General features: G+C 38.8%; 1 protein-coding gene across 1 annotated transcript in view; it reads right to left on the bottom strand.

The window, feature by feature from the left end:
- Positions 1-887: 887 nt before the first annotated feature.
- BICD1 (BICD cargo adaptor 1) overlaps positions 888-20,324 on the bottom strand; it is a 139,257-nt gene continuing 119,820 nt past the window's right edge. Inside the window, exons 9-11 of the mRNA XM_039247703.1 lie at positions 18,596-18,604; positions 7,463-7,538; positions 888-1,496 (exon numbers count right to left, since the gene is read on the bottom strand). Coding sequence (XP_039103634.1) covers positions 1,409-1,496; positions 7,463-7,538; positions 18,596-18,604 — 173 coding nt within the window. The 3' untranslated portion in view covers positions 888-1,408. The remainder of the gene's footprint in view (positions 1,497-7,462; positions 7,539-18,595; positions 18,605-20,324) is intronic.

Genomic DNA, 20,324 nt, shown 5'->3' with positions numbered 1-20,324 from the left:
GACTAGACAAGGAATCAGGGCTAGGAGCAATTGTGTGGGCAGCACTTGATAGTTAGAGGAGCCCAGAAGGGTTAGACCTTTCAGCTCAATTAGCTGTTTTCCTTGTTTGTCAGATTATGTGCAAAAGAAATTTTGCTATGAAAATCCACTGCCTTAAATCAAGTCATAAAAGTTACCCAGCAGAATCTGTAAATGAAGTAGGAACATGTATTATCTCAATATAATATAATGATTGTAGGCACCTGAGTGTTTGTCAAAAGTAGACAATGAGCTAAGGTTTATTATCTATTGTTTTTTGGCAAGGAAGTTTCATTATGAGAAAAACTAACAACAAAACACACACTTTTAATCAAAATTTGAACACTTTCTGGGTAAATTAATTAACCAAAGGCTAACTTACATCTATGTATATTTTTTCCCATTTTGATACCTTTTTGCAGGAAAGACTCATGGTAGGGACCCTGAATTTGGGAAAGTAAAAAAAAAAAAACCTGGTCATTAAATAAATACACTTTTTCCCCCTTCGGATTATTTAGCTTCCTTAACATTATCACACACACATACACACACACAAGAGAGCAGCACCAGTGATCTACTTGTCTGCAGTTTTAAAAAATTAAAGATGCTGTCAAAAGTTGAGTAAGTCAATGAATCATAACATAGTCTTTCTTAGATTTACTTAATAAAGTCAAGTAAAGAAGTCTAGTTAAAAAAACAACAACCACCACCAGCAGTTAATGTAAATAAGCACATAAACAATATCAGTGTAGCAGCAAAACACAGTTATTGTTAACATTCCGATGCACCTCATTTATTATTTTGTGCAAGAAATATGACCACAGTCTGGTCAATTCTAGATCTCAAACTAACTCAAAACTCATACTTAATTGAGCAAAGTATGTGTATTTAAAAATAAATGAATTATTTTCACCTCTCACAGAAATGATTTTTATGAACATAAGTCACGTGGCAAATAAAATACAAAATAAATATCGATGACAAAAAAAGATGGGGATTGACTTCTACAGCTGAATTTGAAGTACAAGGAAAGATGATTTTACAATCTATGTATTTTACATTGTTTTAGGTCTTTCTGATGCTATCGAGGTAAAGCCAGCCATCTGACATACAGGGTTCCTGTTTCCTTTTATTTCTGGTTTTTACTTAACCATGGCCATTTGATTGCAGAAGTCTGTCTGTGACTTAGAGAAACCATCAAATGTTTCATCACACTGGAGTCTGTGCTTTGTGGTATTCTTCTTAACTTTCTCTCATCTTCCGAAATGACGAACACGAATCCAATCCTACCTCTCACGCCCGAGAAGAAAACCCCCGCAGGGCCTCGGGCAGTGTCCTGTGTGTGGTTACAAAGCATTCACCTCAGATATTCGTCCGCGGGAGATGTAGACTAGGGGTAAGGAGGTTTGGACAGACAGTGGAGAGGGGCGCACTGCGGGCCGGAATGTGGCTGCTCGTCGGGGAGAGCTGTGTCAGGACTGAAAACGAGAAACAAGCGTGTCAGCAAGAAACGCACATGCAGGGGGCCAGGCACTTGCAAGGGTTAGAGAGGCACATCCTCTACGCAGAACATTTTAAAACAGAAACAGGAGTTTTGCACAATAAACAGCTTAAATCTAAAGCATGCTAACTAAGATGACTGGAGCTTTTCAAAACAATGCACCAAAAAAAAAAAAAAAAAAAAAAAAAAAAAAAAGAGAGAGAAAAATGCGTTAGGGAAAAGATGAGACATGTAAACTCTTTCCCCAATGTTGCTCTTCAATTTCTGCACACAGTCTCGTCTCCCCTAGGTCTCTGGGTTAGTTGCAAGATTTCTTCAAATCAGTTCTTTTTATACTTTAATGTGCATGCCAATCACCTGGGATCTTGGTAAAATGCAGATTCTGATTTGATAGCTCTGAGGTGGGACCTGAGAATCTTTATTTCTAACAAGCTCTAGGGGAATGCAGACAATGCTTGACCAAGGCTCCGGAGAACTCTACAGTTCTCTGGTAGATCCAGATTCCATAGGTTAAGTCATTTGTCTGTGGAAGCCTAATTTCCTCTAAAGATTCCCACTCCTGGTTGAGCTCAGCACTGTAAATAAGATGGGACAGTTTTAAAACTTTCTACTTGTTGAACATATAATACAGACTTCCAACCACTTCCAAGAGCCTCCAGTTTAAACGAACACATAAATGTTCAGGCTCATCAATGTCTTGATGAATAATCTTGCAGGATAAGGGAGTGAAATCACTGAATTTCCCAAGGCAAAGCTATAAAACACATTTGAGTTCAGACTTTTTCAAAGCGATAACTAATGGAGGGAAACAAACAGTATGGGGAATCGTTTTAATAGAAGAAGATTGGCATTTTTCTAAAACTCTGCTTTTTCCCTCATACATTATGAAATTCAGTACCATAGAATTCATTTCTGTCAGGAATAATATTTGAGAAAACTATTCATGTCTTACCACGATTATGACTATTATTACTTATTTAATCATAGTTTTTAAAGCTAATATTATCATTGAATTCATTAAAAATCACCATTAAAAATACTTTTTATCTTGGGGCAGCTGGGTGGCTTAAGCATTCAACTTTGGCTCGGGTTATGACCTCACGGTCAGTGACTTCGAGCCCTGCATCAGGCTCTCTGCTGACAGCTGGGAGCCTGGAGCCTGTTTCAGATTCTGCATCTCCTTCTCTCTCTGCTCCTCCCCTGCTCATGCTCTGTCTCTCTCTCTCTCCCTCAAAAATAAATGAAAGTTAAAAAAATACTTTTTATCTTTGGTACTGAAATGATCCTTCAAGCACCTCTCTTGAATTGTAATACAAAATTATAATTATGTAAGCTACTGATCTGCTCGAGGTCATCCTTACCTCCCAAACTCTTTGAATTGCTATGAATTTAGTTTCAGGGGAAAGGTGCTCTTCTGTATTGGTTAGAACAACAAGTGATAAAAATTATTTTTCCTGGCCTTTTAAAAAATATGGTAGGTAACCCTGGGAGAGCTGGAGCTTCAACACAAGGACTAAAAAAACAGTGCACAGCAAGAGACTTCTTCCTTCACCCTCCACACAGTCAGATGGCGGAGGAGACACAGCAGCAGACAGACTCTCCCACAGACCTCACAGAGCTTCTTTCTATTAAATATGCTTGATTAAGAACAAGTTTCCTTTTTGGGGAACTAAACACGTTATTCAACATAAGTTGTGGCAAGCAGCATGGGGTAGTCACATTACACAAGATGGGTGTTGAAGGCCCCATGTAGTTCAAATACTCTTCTTGATCAAAGAATACAAGCATTTCTGCTTGCCCAGGTGAGGGGTGCCGCCACAGCTTAACTCCAACTTATAGTTCACTTGGCCTGACATCATGACATTATGCTATCCATGATGATTTCAAAATCTGTTCATTATTTCAGATTTTTTGCATGAAGTGAGGGATCATAGATACTTTATTTTTAAAAATCTTTAAAAATGTTTATTAAACAATTAAAAGAGAAAGAGACAGAGCATGAGCGGGGGAGGAGCAGAGAGAGAGAGAGAGAGAGAGAGAAACATAATCCAATACAGGCCCTAGGCTCTGAGCTCTCAGCATAGAGCCCGATGCAGGGCTAGAACTTGGGAACTGCAAGATCATGACCTAGCTGAAGTCGGAGGCTCAACCAACTGAGCCACCCAGGTGCCCCCATAAATACTTTATACTACACTATGGCTATTTTAAATTTCCATAAAAATGCAATCACACAGGGGCGTCCGGGTGGCTCAGTAGGTTAAGTGTCCAACTTTGGCATAAATATCACAGTTTATAAGTCAGTCCCGCATCGGGCCGTGTGCTGACAGCTCAAAGCATGGAGCCTGTTTCAGATTCTGTGTCTCCTTCTCTGTCTCTCTCTCTCTCTGCCTCTCCCTGGTTCTCACTATCTCTCTCTCAAAATTAAATAAATATTTTTAAAAAATTTTAAATGCAATCACACATATATTATATGACAGAAACATCTTCTTGGCTTACAAGTTAAGAAATTATTTCTTAGATGTAAATATTAGAGAAGTTCTAATTATTTAAGGTACAGGATATATTCAGTTCTGACTGCTAAACACCTTCAGAAGCCTACCTTTTATTCAACCTTTACCATTTAAGAACCTACTTTTTGTAGGTAGATCATTTTGTAAGCCATCGGCCTAGGAAACTATTACTAAGATCTAAAATTGGGTATTTCTTCAGAAAGTTTCTTTTTTTGTCCAAGTAAGCAACTACTTGACAGAAGGGGAGAAGTGTTCAATAAGAAACATCTCCATATATTTAAATATTACATCCAAGGCTGCAAACCTTGGACCCTCTGTCCATATTATGATATCTATTATCTATAAACAGTTTTAATAGCTTAGCTTTATAATGGAATCAGTCTGTAAAAAGCATAGATGAAAAATATGAGGAAAATGCTCATGTATTCAAAACCACAACCTAAAAAGTTATTTGAACACATATGTAAGCTGAAGGAAGTATAAGACAATTTTTATTGTGAGAAGCAGAGGTAGAGAGCACTGATGTATAGTTACTCAACATTGTTAGCATGTTTTATTTCTCATGTTTCTCATTAAATGAACATTCTTTTTCAATTTAGGGATAAAGCATCAACATGGGTGACTTAAATTCTCTCTATGCTTGTCACAGCATAAAATCGGTGAGTATCTGATTTTATCAACTGAAGCACAGTGGTGTACTCTGGTGGTTAGGACCATGGGTGCTAGGCTCGTTGGGCTCAACTGCTTCCAGGATGGGTGACCCCAGAGAAGTCATGTTACCTTCTCCTCCTCAGTTTCTTGGTTTAAAAATGGGTGTGATAACTGTGCCTACCTTCTGGGGGTTGTAATGAATAAAAACTGTAAAGAATTGAACACATGTCATGTACACGGTAAGAATTCAAACACTGGCTGTTAACTTTTCTGCCATGAAGAAGTGAAAAGAGGAGTGGGGGCATTAAATTCGGTCCACCTGGCAGCAGGTTTGGGTGGAAAGGAAGCCAATCATAATCCCAGTGACTTGGGGTTTTTTTATTTGTTTTATTTTTAAAAATTTTTTAATGTTTATTTATTTTTGATTGAATGAGAGAGAGAGCAGGAACGAGCCAGTGAGAGAGAGAGGGAGACACAGAATCCAAAGCAGGCTCCAGGCTCTGAGCTGTCAGCACAGAGCCTGACGTGGGGCTCAAACTCACAAACTGTGAGATCGTGAGCTGAGCCGAAGTCAGATGCTTAACTGACTGAGCCACCCAGGCGCCCCCTCCCCCCCCCAATGACTTGGAAAAGGACAGTTTTTTTCAGGTCTGTATGTACTTTATCATTTCCCTGTGTGGACCACAAGAAGGGCAATGGAAGCTTATGCACATGACTAAAAACTGGAAACATATGTAATTCATTCAACTGCTTTCCTTTACAGGAAATAATCCCTGTGCAGGTGTACCAAACAACCTAAATTCTGTATCAGTATCTCAGGAGATACAGAACTAGGGCAGGTAACCATCTAGTCAAACTGGCTCCTAAAAAAGAAAAGGAAAGTGAAATAAAATTCAAATTAAAAAATTTCCTCGCTAGCCTTTCCATTCCTTACCTATTTGAAACACTTAAAGAAGTAGGCTTCTCCTATGTAGGAGACGAATCACTATATTCTACTCCTGAAATCATTATTGCATTATATGCTCACTAACTTGGACGTAAATTAAAACAAAAACAAAAAAGCAAAAACAGAAAAAGAAGTTAGCTTCTCGACACTTTCCCCAAGCAAATTAGAGAAGTCGTGAAAGAGACCACAGACCTTTTGTTTGCTTTGAGGAACAGTTAGGTACTGAGAATGGTTAGTAGTAGTAACAGATATCGAGTGCACATTATGCAGCAGGCCTGTGTCTCACAGAATCCCTCAAAACTATTCTCTTCCTTACTTTACAGTGAAGAAACAAAACAAACAAACAAACAGACAGACACACACAGAAGCAGAGTCAGCAAAAGCAACTTTCCACAATTACACAACTAGCAGGTGGTAGGGGTGGGAATTAAACTCAAAGGATCTGCCTCAGGAGTTCATTCACTCATTCCTATCGTCCCCACGTGCTGAACGGCAGTGGAGCGCCTGGCGCGGTCACAGGCCCTGGGTGGCTGGGGATGCTCGGTGGAGAATGGACTGTGGGTTGAGACCCCTTCACCACTCCACATAGAGTCCCGCTAGGTTGGGTGTGAACATTTATAATTATGTTCAGTTACTTACACAAATAAAGCGACCCTACATTTGGCTGCTGTAATAAAATGGCATTCCTATGTCAGCAAAGAATGTTCCTGAAGTAAAAACCCTGTTGCTGGAATCCTGTTAGCAGACTAGACACCTATCAGGGGCCTATTTAATTGTGTACCTTTTCCCGCTAACTCCGCGGCTCACTTCTCCAGCTGGCTGGACAACCACCTGGGGACCAAGTCACATGGGGGCTTCGGCTGCCGCTGTGTTTCTGGGGAGCATTTGCGGCTCCCCATTTCTCGGCTGTGCCCCACGGTCACGTGCAGCCGGCTACTGCTATCTATTCTGACATGCGTAGAAACAGAATGAGATCTGCCCCTGCTCAAAACCAGCCTTGTCTTGGTAGGAGAGCAATGCACAAATTAAAATCTGGAAAGAACGGTAAGTAGACTACAACCCGCACCAGACTATAAAAACTTGGCACCATCAGAGGCCAAATAACTGGAGATGAAGCACTCCACAAAAATGTGAGGTCCTGAGGAGGGCGTTCTGATGCCGAGTGGGAGTGCACCCACATGGAGGTAAATTCATGATGGACTTGTAAAGCTTTCCTCGGAACAGAGGTTGTCAGCAAACTCTCCAATTTAGTGTCCAGGGAGTACTTGTAAAGCTGCCTTTAAAATTCTTCAGTTAATCTCACATAAAGGGCACTGTCACTGCAAATATTCTCTTTAAAAGCCAACATAAGTTTTTCTCCACCTTTCAAATTCAGTTTTAATGAGGATAGTGAGTGGAGACAAAAGAAGCATTTTCATAAAGTTGTCTTGCAAGAGACATGAGATTTGCCTTCTATTCTTCCTGCTTCTTTGCCTGAGAAATATATTCTGAGGACGGAAGACAAGCAAAAGAAAAAGTAGGACAAACACCCGAACAATTCCGGGTTTTGTGTTTGGGAAGGTAAGGGACCGCTGGACTAATCCAAGCATTTACTCACACACGGGAGCTGAAGGCAGCCCTTAGTCTACCCACTGGCAGCCAGTAAAATAAGCTCTAGCTCTCTTGTGTTTCCACCGGGCACTTCAGGTATCCAGTGTACGTTAGGGTAGCCCATATTTGCGATACAATGTAGCAAATATAATTACGGATAGGAAGTTACGGTGTTAGAAAGGAGAGCTTGGGATCCATGGATCTGACATGCAGCTGGGTGAGAAGAGAAATGACGTCCAAATTTACCTGACAGTTGGGCAGTCTTGCCTCCCGGCTAGTTGTGAGCACTGTGGCGGTACGGAGGCAGCAGGCTGCTGACAATCTACAAGAAACTGATAAATTAGACATGTATACAAAGAGATGACGGAGCATCGTGTTAGTAACAGTAACTGAAGCAGTTGCCTGAGAGATTTAGTGAGGAATGTGCATTCACATTGAAACATCTGGATTAAGCTTTGTTCCCCCCTGAATGATGCCAATAGAAAACACAAGATGTTTTTCTTAATTAAGTCTAGAATTGGAAAATTAGTGACACAAAATTAGTAGTGAGATTTCTCAAGTACTTTTGAACATATGTGGCCATTCGCACTTGGTATCTGGATACATCTAAAAAAAGGGGCCTATTAATATAATGAAAGATCTTCAAGTTCTGAACTTGATGGTAGTTACAGGGTTAGCACTTAGATCTGCTTTTCCAAAATGGGATATATTCAGATAACTGCCTTTAAGTCAGGACACGTGGGCATATTGTCAATCTCATAGGTACACTGAGAAAAGCATGCAATACAATATTTTCCATGATTATGAGATATCAGAGAAAGGAGTCATCTTCACAGTTTCCCAATAATATTATGAATCAAAAGCAAGAATTGCTACCGGAAATATTAGAATGTTTATTATATAGCTAATTGTTAGTAACTTGGACTGATGGAGAAAGCTAACACGGATGGGAAAATCGCTTTTGTTATATTTTTGCCATTTTACAGTCACATAATATTCCTCACACTAGGTTGGCAGAAGGCTAGCTAGTAAAACTTCATGTTTTAGCTGATCAGTTACATTAATCATCTACTCCAAGAAAGACTGTGTACTGGGTGTTCTAAAATAATCAGGAACAGTCTGTTTATTGGTACCAGACTGACTGCCACCTGAGAGGCTAGCTAGAAATGTCTATGTCATATTTCCGCAAAAAGATTTTGCAAAAAAGTTAAAATTAGACTTCAAAATTCAATTATTCTCAAATAATTGCAGCGGGTCCTTTTGCTAACTGCTTAGACCATGGATTTGCTTAGCAAACCTCTTTCCTTTTGTGCTATATAGCTAATACTTAAGCCAAATTATAAAATCATATTTATAGCCTTGAATTATTGAGGCTTTCCTGAAATTTCTATTCACAGGCCTATATCTTTAAGTATCACTTATTCCAAAGCCAGGGTATTCTCAATACAGCAAAACCTGCTTATATAATTCCAGAATACCAAAATTTGTGAACACTGCTGACGCTTTTGCTTACGACACTGAAAACACACTAAAGCTATCTGTGATGCTGATTTGAGTTCATTCAAAAAACATCATTACTGAAGGGAGCCTTTCATAGGTGGTCTTTGTTGCAGAGTAGCTTATTAATTATTACTTATTAATAAGAATGAGATCTGATTCTCACTGAGTAGCTAGTGTTCAGATTATCATAGTAAAAGTCCTTCAAATGTGACAAATATTTCCTTTTTCTCCACTTTGGAAAATTATTTTTTCTTTCCTTTAACTCTGTCTTCTCATCTTGCAGCTTGTTAGCTCAACGATTCCCTTTTGTAGAAACTCAGAGTCTTAAAGGATGAATTCTTTCATGCTCCTTTTATCTTTTCCAACAGCTTTCTGATCTAAGTGATAATTTAGGGATGTCTTGGACTAATTCCAATAATGATTTTGATACAGTCTGTAGACATGCAGTTTTAAGTTAACCAGGAGAGTGCTGCCCTCCTATGGTCTATTAGGGTAAGCACAAGGGATGGAAATGAAAATGAACACTTGGAAAAAAAACACTCTGGAATTTGGCCACATGTCTTCTATTTCCAGGGAGGTAAAGCTCTTCTATAGAAAAATTTTGGCCTCTATGGAATGACAAGCCTTAGAATTAATTTGAGTATTTACAGAGTCTAATTTTTCCCATATCTCCCTACATTAGAAATTTTTTTTGCTAAGGTAATTACAAATTATTATTCATTAGAAATATGCTCTGTGATGGAATTTAGCAAGTAGATGAGCAGGACCACAGTGTAGTCCCTTAATGAATTGTTTAATAAGTGGTAGATATTCCTTACATTTGTCGTATCAGTTTTTTCTCCTTTGGAAGTAACATTGCCTCTAGGCTTATTATCATTACTATTTTGCACTTGTTATTTAAGTGTTGTTCTTAAAGGTTAAAAAGCAAATTCCACAAATAAGATGGTGATAGATGGAAAAATAAAATTTGAAAAGTAGCCATATTGCTCTGACTCAACTGTCTTCTAAAACTCTCTTCTCGGGGTGCCTAGGTGGTTCAATTGGTTAAGTGTCTGACTTTGGCTCAAGTCATGATCTCATGGCTCATGGGTTTGAGCTCCGCATTGGGCTTTGTGCTAACAGCTCAGAGCCTAGAGCCTGTTTCTGATTCTGTCTCCTTGTCTCTCTACCCCTCTTCCACTTGTGCACTCTCTCTTTCTCTCTCAAATATAAATAAACATTAAAAAAAGTTTTTTTAAACTCTCTTCTCAGGTAGCTAGCCCTCCAGTTACATATACATCTAACCCAGATGAACAATGGGATGTGAATTAGCCTGTACTTTGGAAAATGAAAGGGGTGGGTTGGGGAATGGGAAAATCTCTCCTAGCTCTGAGCTGCTGTGGGCTCCACATGATCTCACCTGCTCTTTCTAGGATCTACTGTGGGGTAGACTCACTCCTGAAGGAGTGAGGCCTGATCTCTTCTGAGGGCATAAAAGATGACAATTACGTGACTCGTGTAGGATATATTAAAGAGCCCCAGCAGCCATTACTGTCATCTGAGCCACCAGAACTCATCCCAACTGTTCAACAATCAAGTTACTAAACTCCTAGTATGTGTTCAAAACTGTTAGGCATTGGGAACAAAAGGAACACAGGAAAGATATGGTCCCTGGCCAACTGGGTAAAACAAGCATATTCAACCAGCAATTACAATAAAGTGTCATGATGATGGTGATGATGGTGATGGTGACGATGACAACGATGATGATGATGACAACAGCACCTAGCACTTATTTATTGCTTACCATGTACCAGGCACTGTGTAGGCACTTAACATGAATGCTCTCCTGTAACCCTGTCTTATTAATCACAGTTGATGGATGAGGAAAGGGAGACTTAGGTTAAGTAACTAGCCAAAGTCCACCCAGAGGTGGAGCTGGATTTGAATCCAGGATTGTATAAGCCAAAGGCTGCATTGAATTTACACACAAATCAGTGCACTGCTTTCTAGAATAGGGAAATGTGGGGATCTCAGAGCAGAAATACTTAATTAAATCTACGTGGTCAGGGAATGCTTCCTGAAGGTTGTAACATCTAGTCTGATGCCTAAAAAGAGGAGTTGGCCAAAGAATGTCTTGGCAACTATAAGTGGTTTATGATCTCTACTAATAGCAATAAAATCTTTCATCATAAAATTATAGTATTTGAAATGCTCAGAACTGAACTAGATAACACTGTACATTCATAAGGTTACAGGCCTGAGAAATGTCACAGCATATTCGAGAGATTGTTAGTGCTTCAAGGGCAGATGAATAAGGGATAATATAGCTTAAAGCACTGACAGGTCTCTACTGGTGTACACATGAAGACTACCCTTATCTGACATTCCTCCATAAACAAAAGCTGACTAGAAAGGAAGTTTAAAAAGAAAAGGGAAGAAGAAAGAAGGAAGGAAATTATTTGCTGAATCAACACGATGTAATCTCTCTTAGGAACTTTATACTAGTTATCTGTTTTAAGTCTTAGCAACACTCTGAAGGTATTGTTTTCACTATTCCTACCATAAGAAAACGAGTATTTTTGATATATGAGACAATATCAGAATCTCATATACCTGAGGCTATTTTTTTCCTTTCACATTTTTCACGGCACTAGCAACAAATACAGAACAACAAATCATAGTAGGTGTTCCGCAAACATTTCCTGACTAACTTAATATACGATCACCATATATATTAACTTGCTCACAGTCACAAAGCTAGAAAGTGGTGGAGCAAGTATCTAAAACAGTACGACTTTCCTGGTGATGAAGCCTATTTTCTACTCACTACTCTGATTGTCTCTCAAATTAACAGTAGCTGCCTCTAGAAAATATCAGGGTCATAGAGTCAAAAAAAAAAAACATAAATAAGAACTTCACCAGGGGCACCTGGGTGGCTCAGTTGGTTAGCCGGCCAACTTTGGCTCAGATCATGATCTCATGGTTTATGAGTTTGAGCCCCGCGTTGTGCTTTGTGCTGACAGCTTGGAGCCTGGAGCCTGCTTTGGATTCTTTGTCTCCTTCTCTCTCTGCCCCTCCCCTGCTTGCATTCTGTCTGTCTGTCTCTCTCTCAAAAATAAATAAACATTTTAAAAAAGTTAAAAAAATAAGAACTTCACCAGATAGTTGACATAGTAATTTGAAGGCAACCAATTACCTCAAAAACACAAAGCAAGATGAAGGGTGAAAGAATGGTGATAATATGCAATTTCTATAAATGAATGAACAGGAAGAGACGTCTGGTCATAGGCTTCAATTACTTTTAAACTTCCTAGTGCAATTTAGAAAATTAACCAATTTCTTAAAAAGCCAGTGCCTTAGAAAGTCCCATGAGTCCACTGGTGGCTGTTTGGGGAGGGAGGGAGAGCCACATGTGGAAGGTGGCAGGGAGCACCTCTGTGTTTTGGCTCAGCTGGCAGTGGTGAGAGTGGGCGGGGACCCTGCAGATGCAAGCTGATCTGGAGACCACAACTGGTAGTGGTGCAGCAGTATGGACAGCTTTCTTGGTGCCCAGATGCTCTGCGGGATGGCAGCGCACCACCTCTCTGTGGCACACGGTCTCCTCCAGAGTGGCCAGCCTCCCCAGCCCCTGGGGTTCCAGACCTGAGAACTGATGCATCCCTACCGTTTCATGAGGTCTTATTTTCCATACTTTATCTCCTTCCCTCATGACCACGAACTCTGCCAGGCGCTACACATTTTCCTATGAAGATTCTCTGTCCCCTGAGTTTTCCTCAGGCCAAGTAATGACATTCTTCTTCACAGGACTCAATTTCAACTTCCCTCACTTGCCTCCTTGCTCTCTGACCATGTTCCAGTTTGTGCAACAATCTTCTAAAAATGAGGTCTTCAGAAAGGAAATCACATGGGATAAGATGTGATTGGTGGAGTGGGGCGGCAATCTTGCCTCATTGAGATATTAAAAGAGCATTAGCCTGCATGGAATTTTTTTTTTTTTTTGGCAGGTACATCACCCTGCTGTTACCTATGGGCTTGCTTTGGCTACAGAGGGTGCTGTCAAGTCATGCTTTCTCCAACTTGTACTTGGGGTGTCTGGAATCCCAATACAATAGTTCATGTACTTTTAAAAAATGTTTTATTTCTTTAAGTAATCTCTACACCCAACGTGGGGCTTTAACTCATGACCCTGACATCAAGAGTTGCATGCTCCTCTGAATGAGCCAGGCAAGTGCCCCTCATATACTTTTAACTTGTTGTTTACTGCCAGTAAGTATCACCTTTTCCTACCTGATGCATCTTTTAGATCCTGTTCTGTCATCTAGCATATTAATGTTCTCACCCTGTTATTTTTCCCTCAGATTAGAAAATGTGATAATCATGACCTTGATATCATCATCTTTATCTAAGATTAGTAACTAATAATGGGGTCAGGATAAGTAGAAACCATATGTTATGAATATTAATCTATGAATTTGGGCCCTTTGAAGATGTCATTAAACCGGTTACAGACCTAACCAATTACATCATCTAGAATCTTTCTATTCTAAAAAATATTACAAAATACATGGTTAGTTTTTTTGCCAGAATTCAGGTATATTATGTTACCACTTTCCCTGATCTTATTAGATAGAGAGTGAAAGTAAGTCTAGCACAGGTTATTCTTGATGAACTCATGCTGGCTGTTAGTAATCCCTATTTGATACTGAGCATAAGAAGTGCATCCACTTCCAGAAATTTCCCTAGGATCAGCTTCAAGGTCATTGGTCTATAGATCAGAGAAATATCTTTCTTTTCCATTGTATAATGACTCTATTTCCACATTTCTTTCTCTGACTCACCTAGGAATTCACCTTCTCACTTTCATGTTCTATTTCTCCCTGAGCACCTTTTCCTCTATCTTTCATATGGCCATGATTTTTTAGCATTTTTTCTTCAACAAGAAAAGTGAGAAGGAACAGCATATGTGTTTTCCCTTTTCTTTCCTTTCTCATTTACAAATGGCAACTCATATACTTCAAAACTTGGCGGGAAAAATGAAAATCCATGATACAAATGGCAAACATGCCTCTTGGTGAGACAGTTAATACCCGTGTTAACTTGATATACTATTTCCAAGACTGTTAAAGAAAGATGGGTTCAGTAATTAAATTTACCCACTTAAACAACTGCTGTCATAAATATTGACATTATTGTTATTTTCAAATGGATATCACTTTGGAACAGAAGTCTTACCTACTTGGAGTAAATGGTCAATATTCAGTAAGGACCCTTCAGTGAGGACAGACGATTAATAGTAGAAAAGAAAAAATGTGTAATGACGAAAGTTATTAAACAGAACGTCGACAGAGATAGTTATAGATTGTCCTAAAATAACTCCCTAGTTAATAATCAAAACATAGAGACATCTTTTTTTGCGGCCTTATGAAAGATGAAAGAATATTCCTCTTTCTTCTTTCCACACACCTGGCCATATGCTTGCAAACTAGTTACTTGTTGGGATTTGGGCAATGACAGAAAAAGAAGAGCAGAAGGAATGTAGAAGAAAGAAGATGAGAAATAATGGTAACATGGAACATTTAGTAAGTGCTGTATATATGCAGACATCAGGCTAAGGATTTTGCATGCAACAGCTCTTTCATGCCTAAAAAAACTTAAAGAGACAGGATTTATTTTTACTTTAGAAATGAGAAACTGAGGCCTAAGAAGGTTAAGGAGTTTGTGCATGGTCACCTTCTGTATGATTTTTATAGTGAACAAAAGCTTTTTCGGGCTCACAAAACTCAACTGAGTTTAGTTGTCATGATCCTCATTTTCGATATCAGGACACTGAGGATCAGAAGGGTTAAAGTGATGTTCTTTGTACCCCTGCAGAGAGAGGCACACAAGCCCAGTGGAATGCCCCAACGAGCCTGTAATGGACTAAATTTTGTCGCCCCAAACTCGTATGTTGGAAGCCCTACCACTACCTCAGAATGTAACTATTGTATATTGGAAATAGGATCTTTAAAGAGGTCATTAAGTGGAAATGCTGCTGCCTTAGGGTCAACTCTAATCCAATCTGATTGATAGCCTTATGAGCAGAAGGGATTTGGAGACCGAGAACACAGACACCAGGGAAGGGCTCACATAGGCCATGTGAGGAGAAGGTGGCCATCTCCATGCCAGGGGGAGAGGCATCCAGAGAAACCAATCCTGCTCAACCTTGATCTTGGCCTTCTAGTTTCCAGAACTACGGATAAATAAATGTATATTGTTTAAGCCCCTCAGTCTGTGGTCTTTTGTTATGGGAGTCCTAGCAAAGTAATAAGGAGCCTTTGTTAATTGCTCCCAAGTGGAAGCAATTTTCACCCCTACTCTTATCTCTTACTCCATACCCAGTACCTTTCTAGCCTAAGTAAACTGAGAACTTAAATTTTTTTCCAAACTTACAGTCTAAGGGTTGTAAAACAAATGTATACTTTTTAATTCAGGGAAACTCAGGGGAAAAGACATATACAAAAGACAAAAGCACAAATTCTAAATGAATGCCTGTACTCAAATTTTTACTGACTTCCTTCTTAGCAAAAAAGCATTTTAAACGTCAAAGTGGTCAAATCAGTGGTACTGGGGAAAACTAAACTGATGACAGAATATGATATTTGAGTAGTTAGCAGAGAATACAAGTTTCTAGGCACTGTGCATTGAAGTGGAGACAGAAAAATCGCATAATTATTAAAGAAAAGCCTCCCAAACTCAGGAATTCTGGTTATTTGCAGATAACAGCACAAAGACGCTCCCCATGATTAGTTACTGCCATACTTGTGCACAGAGCCAGGTCTTAAGTGAGGGCTTTACACAATAATCCTTGGGGACAGATAATGGGTTAATCACAGTAATTTTCTTCCATCTGCCAACGATGCTTCTGCAGCAATTCTCGGTGGTTCCTTGCCTTCCTCCTCATTCTCTATTCTCTCACCCCTGTGCTCCTTGACTTCCCTCCATTTCAGCATGAGATTTAAAGTCCATCAGAGAGACCTTTGTGGTTAGATCCTGCTCCATCAAACAAACAGTAGCTGAGGGACACTGAAGAAGTGACTTAACTTTTCTGAGCTTCAGTTTTTCTGTTGAGTGAGGACATTAAATACAACTTTGCACACCAGGTGAGAGAATGTCTGTGAAAGCATATAGCCCAGGTCCATTGACAGGAAGTGGTCATTGGTTACACATGAGGGACAATGGGAAGAAGTCAAGGTGACCGTGAGCTTTTCAGCTTGAAGAAACAAAGTAAATGCCTTCGCCAACAATAAAATTTAAAAAAGCCAAGATAGACCATATGATGAAATCATCTTGGCAATGATTTTTTTTTCCCCCCTATCATTACATTCATTTGAAATGCTCTTCTCTTGGACCATTCAGAACTAACAAGTTTTGTTTTTATTCCTAACCACCCAGGGGAAAGCATTCACTTCCCCTAAACCCCTTTTGTATATAGCTTTGACCACTGCTGTCCTTGCAGTATATCTAAACTCCTTGGTCACTCTCTGGGGTTCAGAGAGAGAGGACCCTGTGTTATCATTATAATTCTTCGTTTTCCCACAGTAGTTTGCTTGGGGATGCATGTGGTGAAAAATACTCGTTAATATACTGATTTTACCTTCCCTAAAGGATCCTTGGGTTTGTTTCTTTATTAGTACTTTATTAATGCATTGTCTGATGGACCCACTTGAAGAAGGGAGAGTTTACAGTTAGGCATTCCTATCATCATCTTTCGAAAGAAAGAAGTAAGAAAGAGGAAATACTATCTGATAGAGGTTTTAAAGCTAATTTAGTGATAATGGGTGATTAACTCTTCTTTGATAATTATAAAACTTGGATGTATAAATCTTGAAAAAAAATTTTAATTGCCATTATTTAAAGGGTGCCAAGTAACATCAATACTAAATTATTCCTCACTAAATCTACAAAATGATTAATAATGTGTTAGTGAATTAACAGAAAAGATAATGGAAAGAAGCATCAAAATACATTCTCCTAATAGTAATGGCTTGAACACTTAAATAGTCCTATGGATGCCTATACACATAAATGGAAAAAAAAACACAAACAAACCCAGATATACAGAGTAGAGAACTTAGGAAAAAATAAGAAATATTTAAAGTAGAAACATTATATAAAGAAAATTAATAAGGAGAGCGTGAGATAGAAACATTGACATAAATATAAACAGCAATTAGGAAAAGTTGAAATTTTTGTAAAATCCTAAATGATGAACTTAATGGTGCATTGACACTAATAAAAATGGATAGCTGTGAATCAACTTTTAGCATTTTATAATCAAACACATAGAGTTGGCTATCTCATCCCGTTTTGCAAAACATACAACATTTCCTGTTAATACATTAGTTTCTCTGGAAGTATCCACTGATAAGACATAATAGCCTTATTTCTGACTACACAGGAGTGTAATCTGCTAAATCATGTCACCAGACACTTCAGCCTTATCTTTCCATCAGTGTTTAACACAGCAAGTTCCATTTTATGTTTATACCCGTGATAGAAACAATCATCATTCATTAAAATTTTCCAGAGAACAGTAAAGACAGAATTGTTGAAATACATAGAAAAAATTCAATATAGACAATGCACAAATATGACCTGATAACAAATCTTTAAAAAACATCTGGCTCCACCTTCATACAAATGACAACTGCATATAGTTTATCACATTTTGGTGACAAGCATTAAAATTGTCTTCAATGATGTAGAATCAGAGCATGGCTTGCGAAGGAGAGGGAGCATCTTTAGACCTTTCAGTCATTATAGATCAGACAAAAACTCTCATCCAGCTTTCCATTTGCTGTCCTGATGGATATCATATGACTAGCTGATAAAACAAAGCAATATTCACAATCTATTTTTTATTTCAAACCTTGCGAAAGAGAAATATAAAAATGCCCTGCAGTATAGTCAACCTTCTGCTTCTGAACAATGTATAATGAAACCATGAGCACATGTAATCAACTCCTATGGTGGGAAAGACAGAAGATAAAGGAGGGGAGGTGGATGAAATACAGTGGCACCAAGAGGTAAAAGTACATTTTGCTGCCAGATTCTTACACCAATTAGACACCTTTTAGAAAATAGCCTGTTGTTCAGAAATGACCTTTCCCAAGGACAATGGTAGTTGGCACAGAGTTAACTCAAGGTGGTATGATGGTCTGTTCTCATTCAGCAAACTCAGTTATAGCACGTGGCAGATGAAGACCAGCTATACCCTTGAAATGTCAGAATTAATTCATCATCAAAAAGACACAAAAGAGAAATAAGTTAAACAAACTACCACCGAAAACCCACTAAAAAGATCAATTGTAAAAATATATCCCGAAAAGAAAAACATATGAGACACCACTCCGTGAAATGTGTTTGATTTGCTTATTTAATATTTTTTATCATTAAAAAAAAACCCCAACACTAGAAAATATTCTGAGAGGTTCAGGGCATCCTCTTCTGTAAAGCGATGGATCTGAAAATTATAGGTTTTCACCAATGTCAGCTGTTTCTTGGCCTTTTTCACTTTTCTTAGAAAAGAAGAAATCCTGATTTAATCCATATTTTGGGGGGGAAACAATTCAGAAACCCCTGAACTAAACCAAGTGTTACAAAATGCACTATGTCCTCAGAAGTGAATCAAACCCTAAGTATAACTCAGAGGAAAAGCAGTATCTTTAGATATTAAATATTTTTAGAATCCAGGTTTACAGAAGGTGCTTATTCATTTTTCAAAGAATAAGGATTTACAATGAAAAGCTTCCTAACGTAAAAGTATTTAACTTATAGAAACTTGTTTGAAGCAAAGCTACTCAGGAATAAATATATTAAAGGAAATGAGGTTCACCTACAAGTTCATAGCCAACTTACCTCTTTTTGCTTTTGATGTCAAGTAGTGCATAAAAAGAGAAAAAAAATGTATGTTTAACTGATTCTGTTGTCATTACATAACGGCTTATTCCATAAATACCGAGTAAGCGACTATTCTATACTCGCTTTTTTCAGAACGTATGAATAGGGGTGGAGCTGTGACTGTGGGCTGTCAGAAACAGGTGTGCAAGAGAAAGTAAACAGCATCCTCACTGCGATGTCTGTGCCACACTTTTGGGTGCCATTTGACCAGAGCAAATGGTACTCCCTCCTACTCTAAACTTCTAATTTCAGATCTTACCATCTAAACTGATCTTCGACTGATTCTATTTGGAGTCAGACATATCCTTAAGTGTGATGAAGAATTGGAAGGCAAGGCCCAGATTAGAGCAAAAAACAGACAGGCTACATGAACAGCATCGGAGCAGCAGAAAAGTACTTCACATGAGGAAAGTTTATCCCTTCAACTAAAAAAAGCAACACTTTTATATCCACTAAAAGTAGGTTTAGCTAAAATGACAGTCCTGTTTCTAAACCAGTATCCTGCAAAATAAACACACACGTTTTCATATAAATCTATCAATGCAAATATTTGAAATTAGAGTTGTTTCCTTTAACTATTTTAAGAGTAACAATCTGATCAGTCTATTTCTTGAGAACCTTCACTGACTAATGCAATGACATGAGAGGCCAGCTGGAAAAGCAGTCCCCCTAAAGGAGATCTGATTTATGGTCTGGACACATGGGAGTGACATAACCTCTACACCAAAAAAGAAAAAGAAAATCTCCAGAGCCCAGTATTGAGGAAAACGGAAACGAACTTTGCTTTTACATGAACAGTTCCTGAAAGCTTTAGATTGGTGATGTGCAGAGCATATCAATGACTGTTTCTTTATGGCTGGGAGGTGACAATTGAAGGACCGTAAAATTAAGAATTATAGGACATCTTTATGACTTTATTTTTTTTAGAGTAATAGAGTCAACTGTTTTGAGTTGTACTTTTCCTTTTTCCTCTCATACCTTTCGAGCACAATACACTGAGGAAACTGCCGAGAAAACCAAACAAGCATCAATAGAAGATGAAAGACAGGGGTGTGTAGAAGAAGGGACATACTGCTGCACAAAAGTAAAGCCAGGGTGGCTGGATGCTTCATCGTCATGTAATGAATACCGCGCACCATCAATTGTTTCTGGATGTCGAGCTGTACAATTTTAATTACCGGTCACTGTAAGTAGTCTGGGTGCAAGTGTTATGGAACTACATTTTCACCACTTCAAGTACGTGTAGTCTTCCCATGAGCACTACATCTGTGCATTATTTGCACCATGCTCCTAGCAGAACTCAGGCTGCTCCTTCAGCCCCTGACCAACTTGCTCAGAACTCAGGAGAGCCACTGAAGCCAGCCTTAGCATATGGAAAGGCCCGTTCTCCAGCTATTTATTAACGTCTCAAGAGAGTTTGGTGATGGGCACCAGAGAAACATCTCCGAGTTAAATGAGTGACCTCCACATCATGTGTAATAATCTAGGTATGCTTTTGGAAATGGAGTCCCATCTGTTTTGGGAAGGAAATCAAAGTGTTAGCAAACTGCAAGAATTCAGCATGAAATCCAGGACACTGCTCTTTTCTGCCTTGTACAGTCAGTTCATAACACACAGACTCTTCAAATTGTCAAACAAAAAAAGTTCTGTTCTGTTTATTAAGATAAGGGGAATATTCCTTTTTCTT

Source organism: Hyaena hyaena, unplaced genomic scaffold (assembly GCF_003009895.1).
Source record: "Hyaena hyaena isolate Hyena2069 unplaced genomic scaffold, ASM300989v1 scaffold_303, whole genome shotgun sequence".
Taxonomy (NCBI): Eukaryota; Metazoa; Chordata; class Mammalia; order Carnivora; family Hyaenidae; genus Hyaena; species Hyaena hyaena.
The sequence above is the reverse complement of the archived record's forward strand: the minus strand, read 5'-3'. Positions and strand labels throughout refer to the sequence as shown.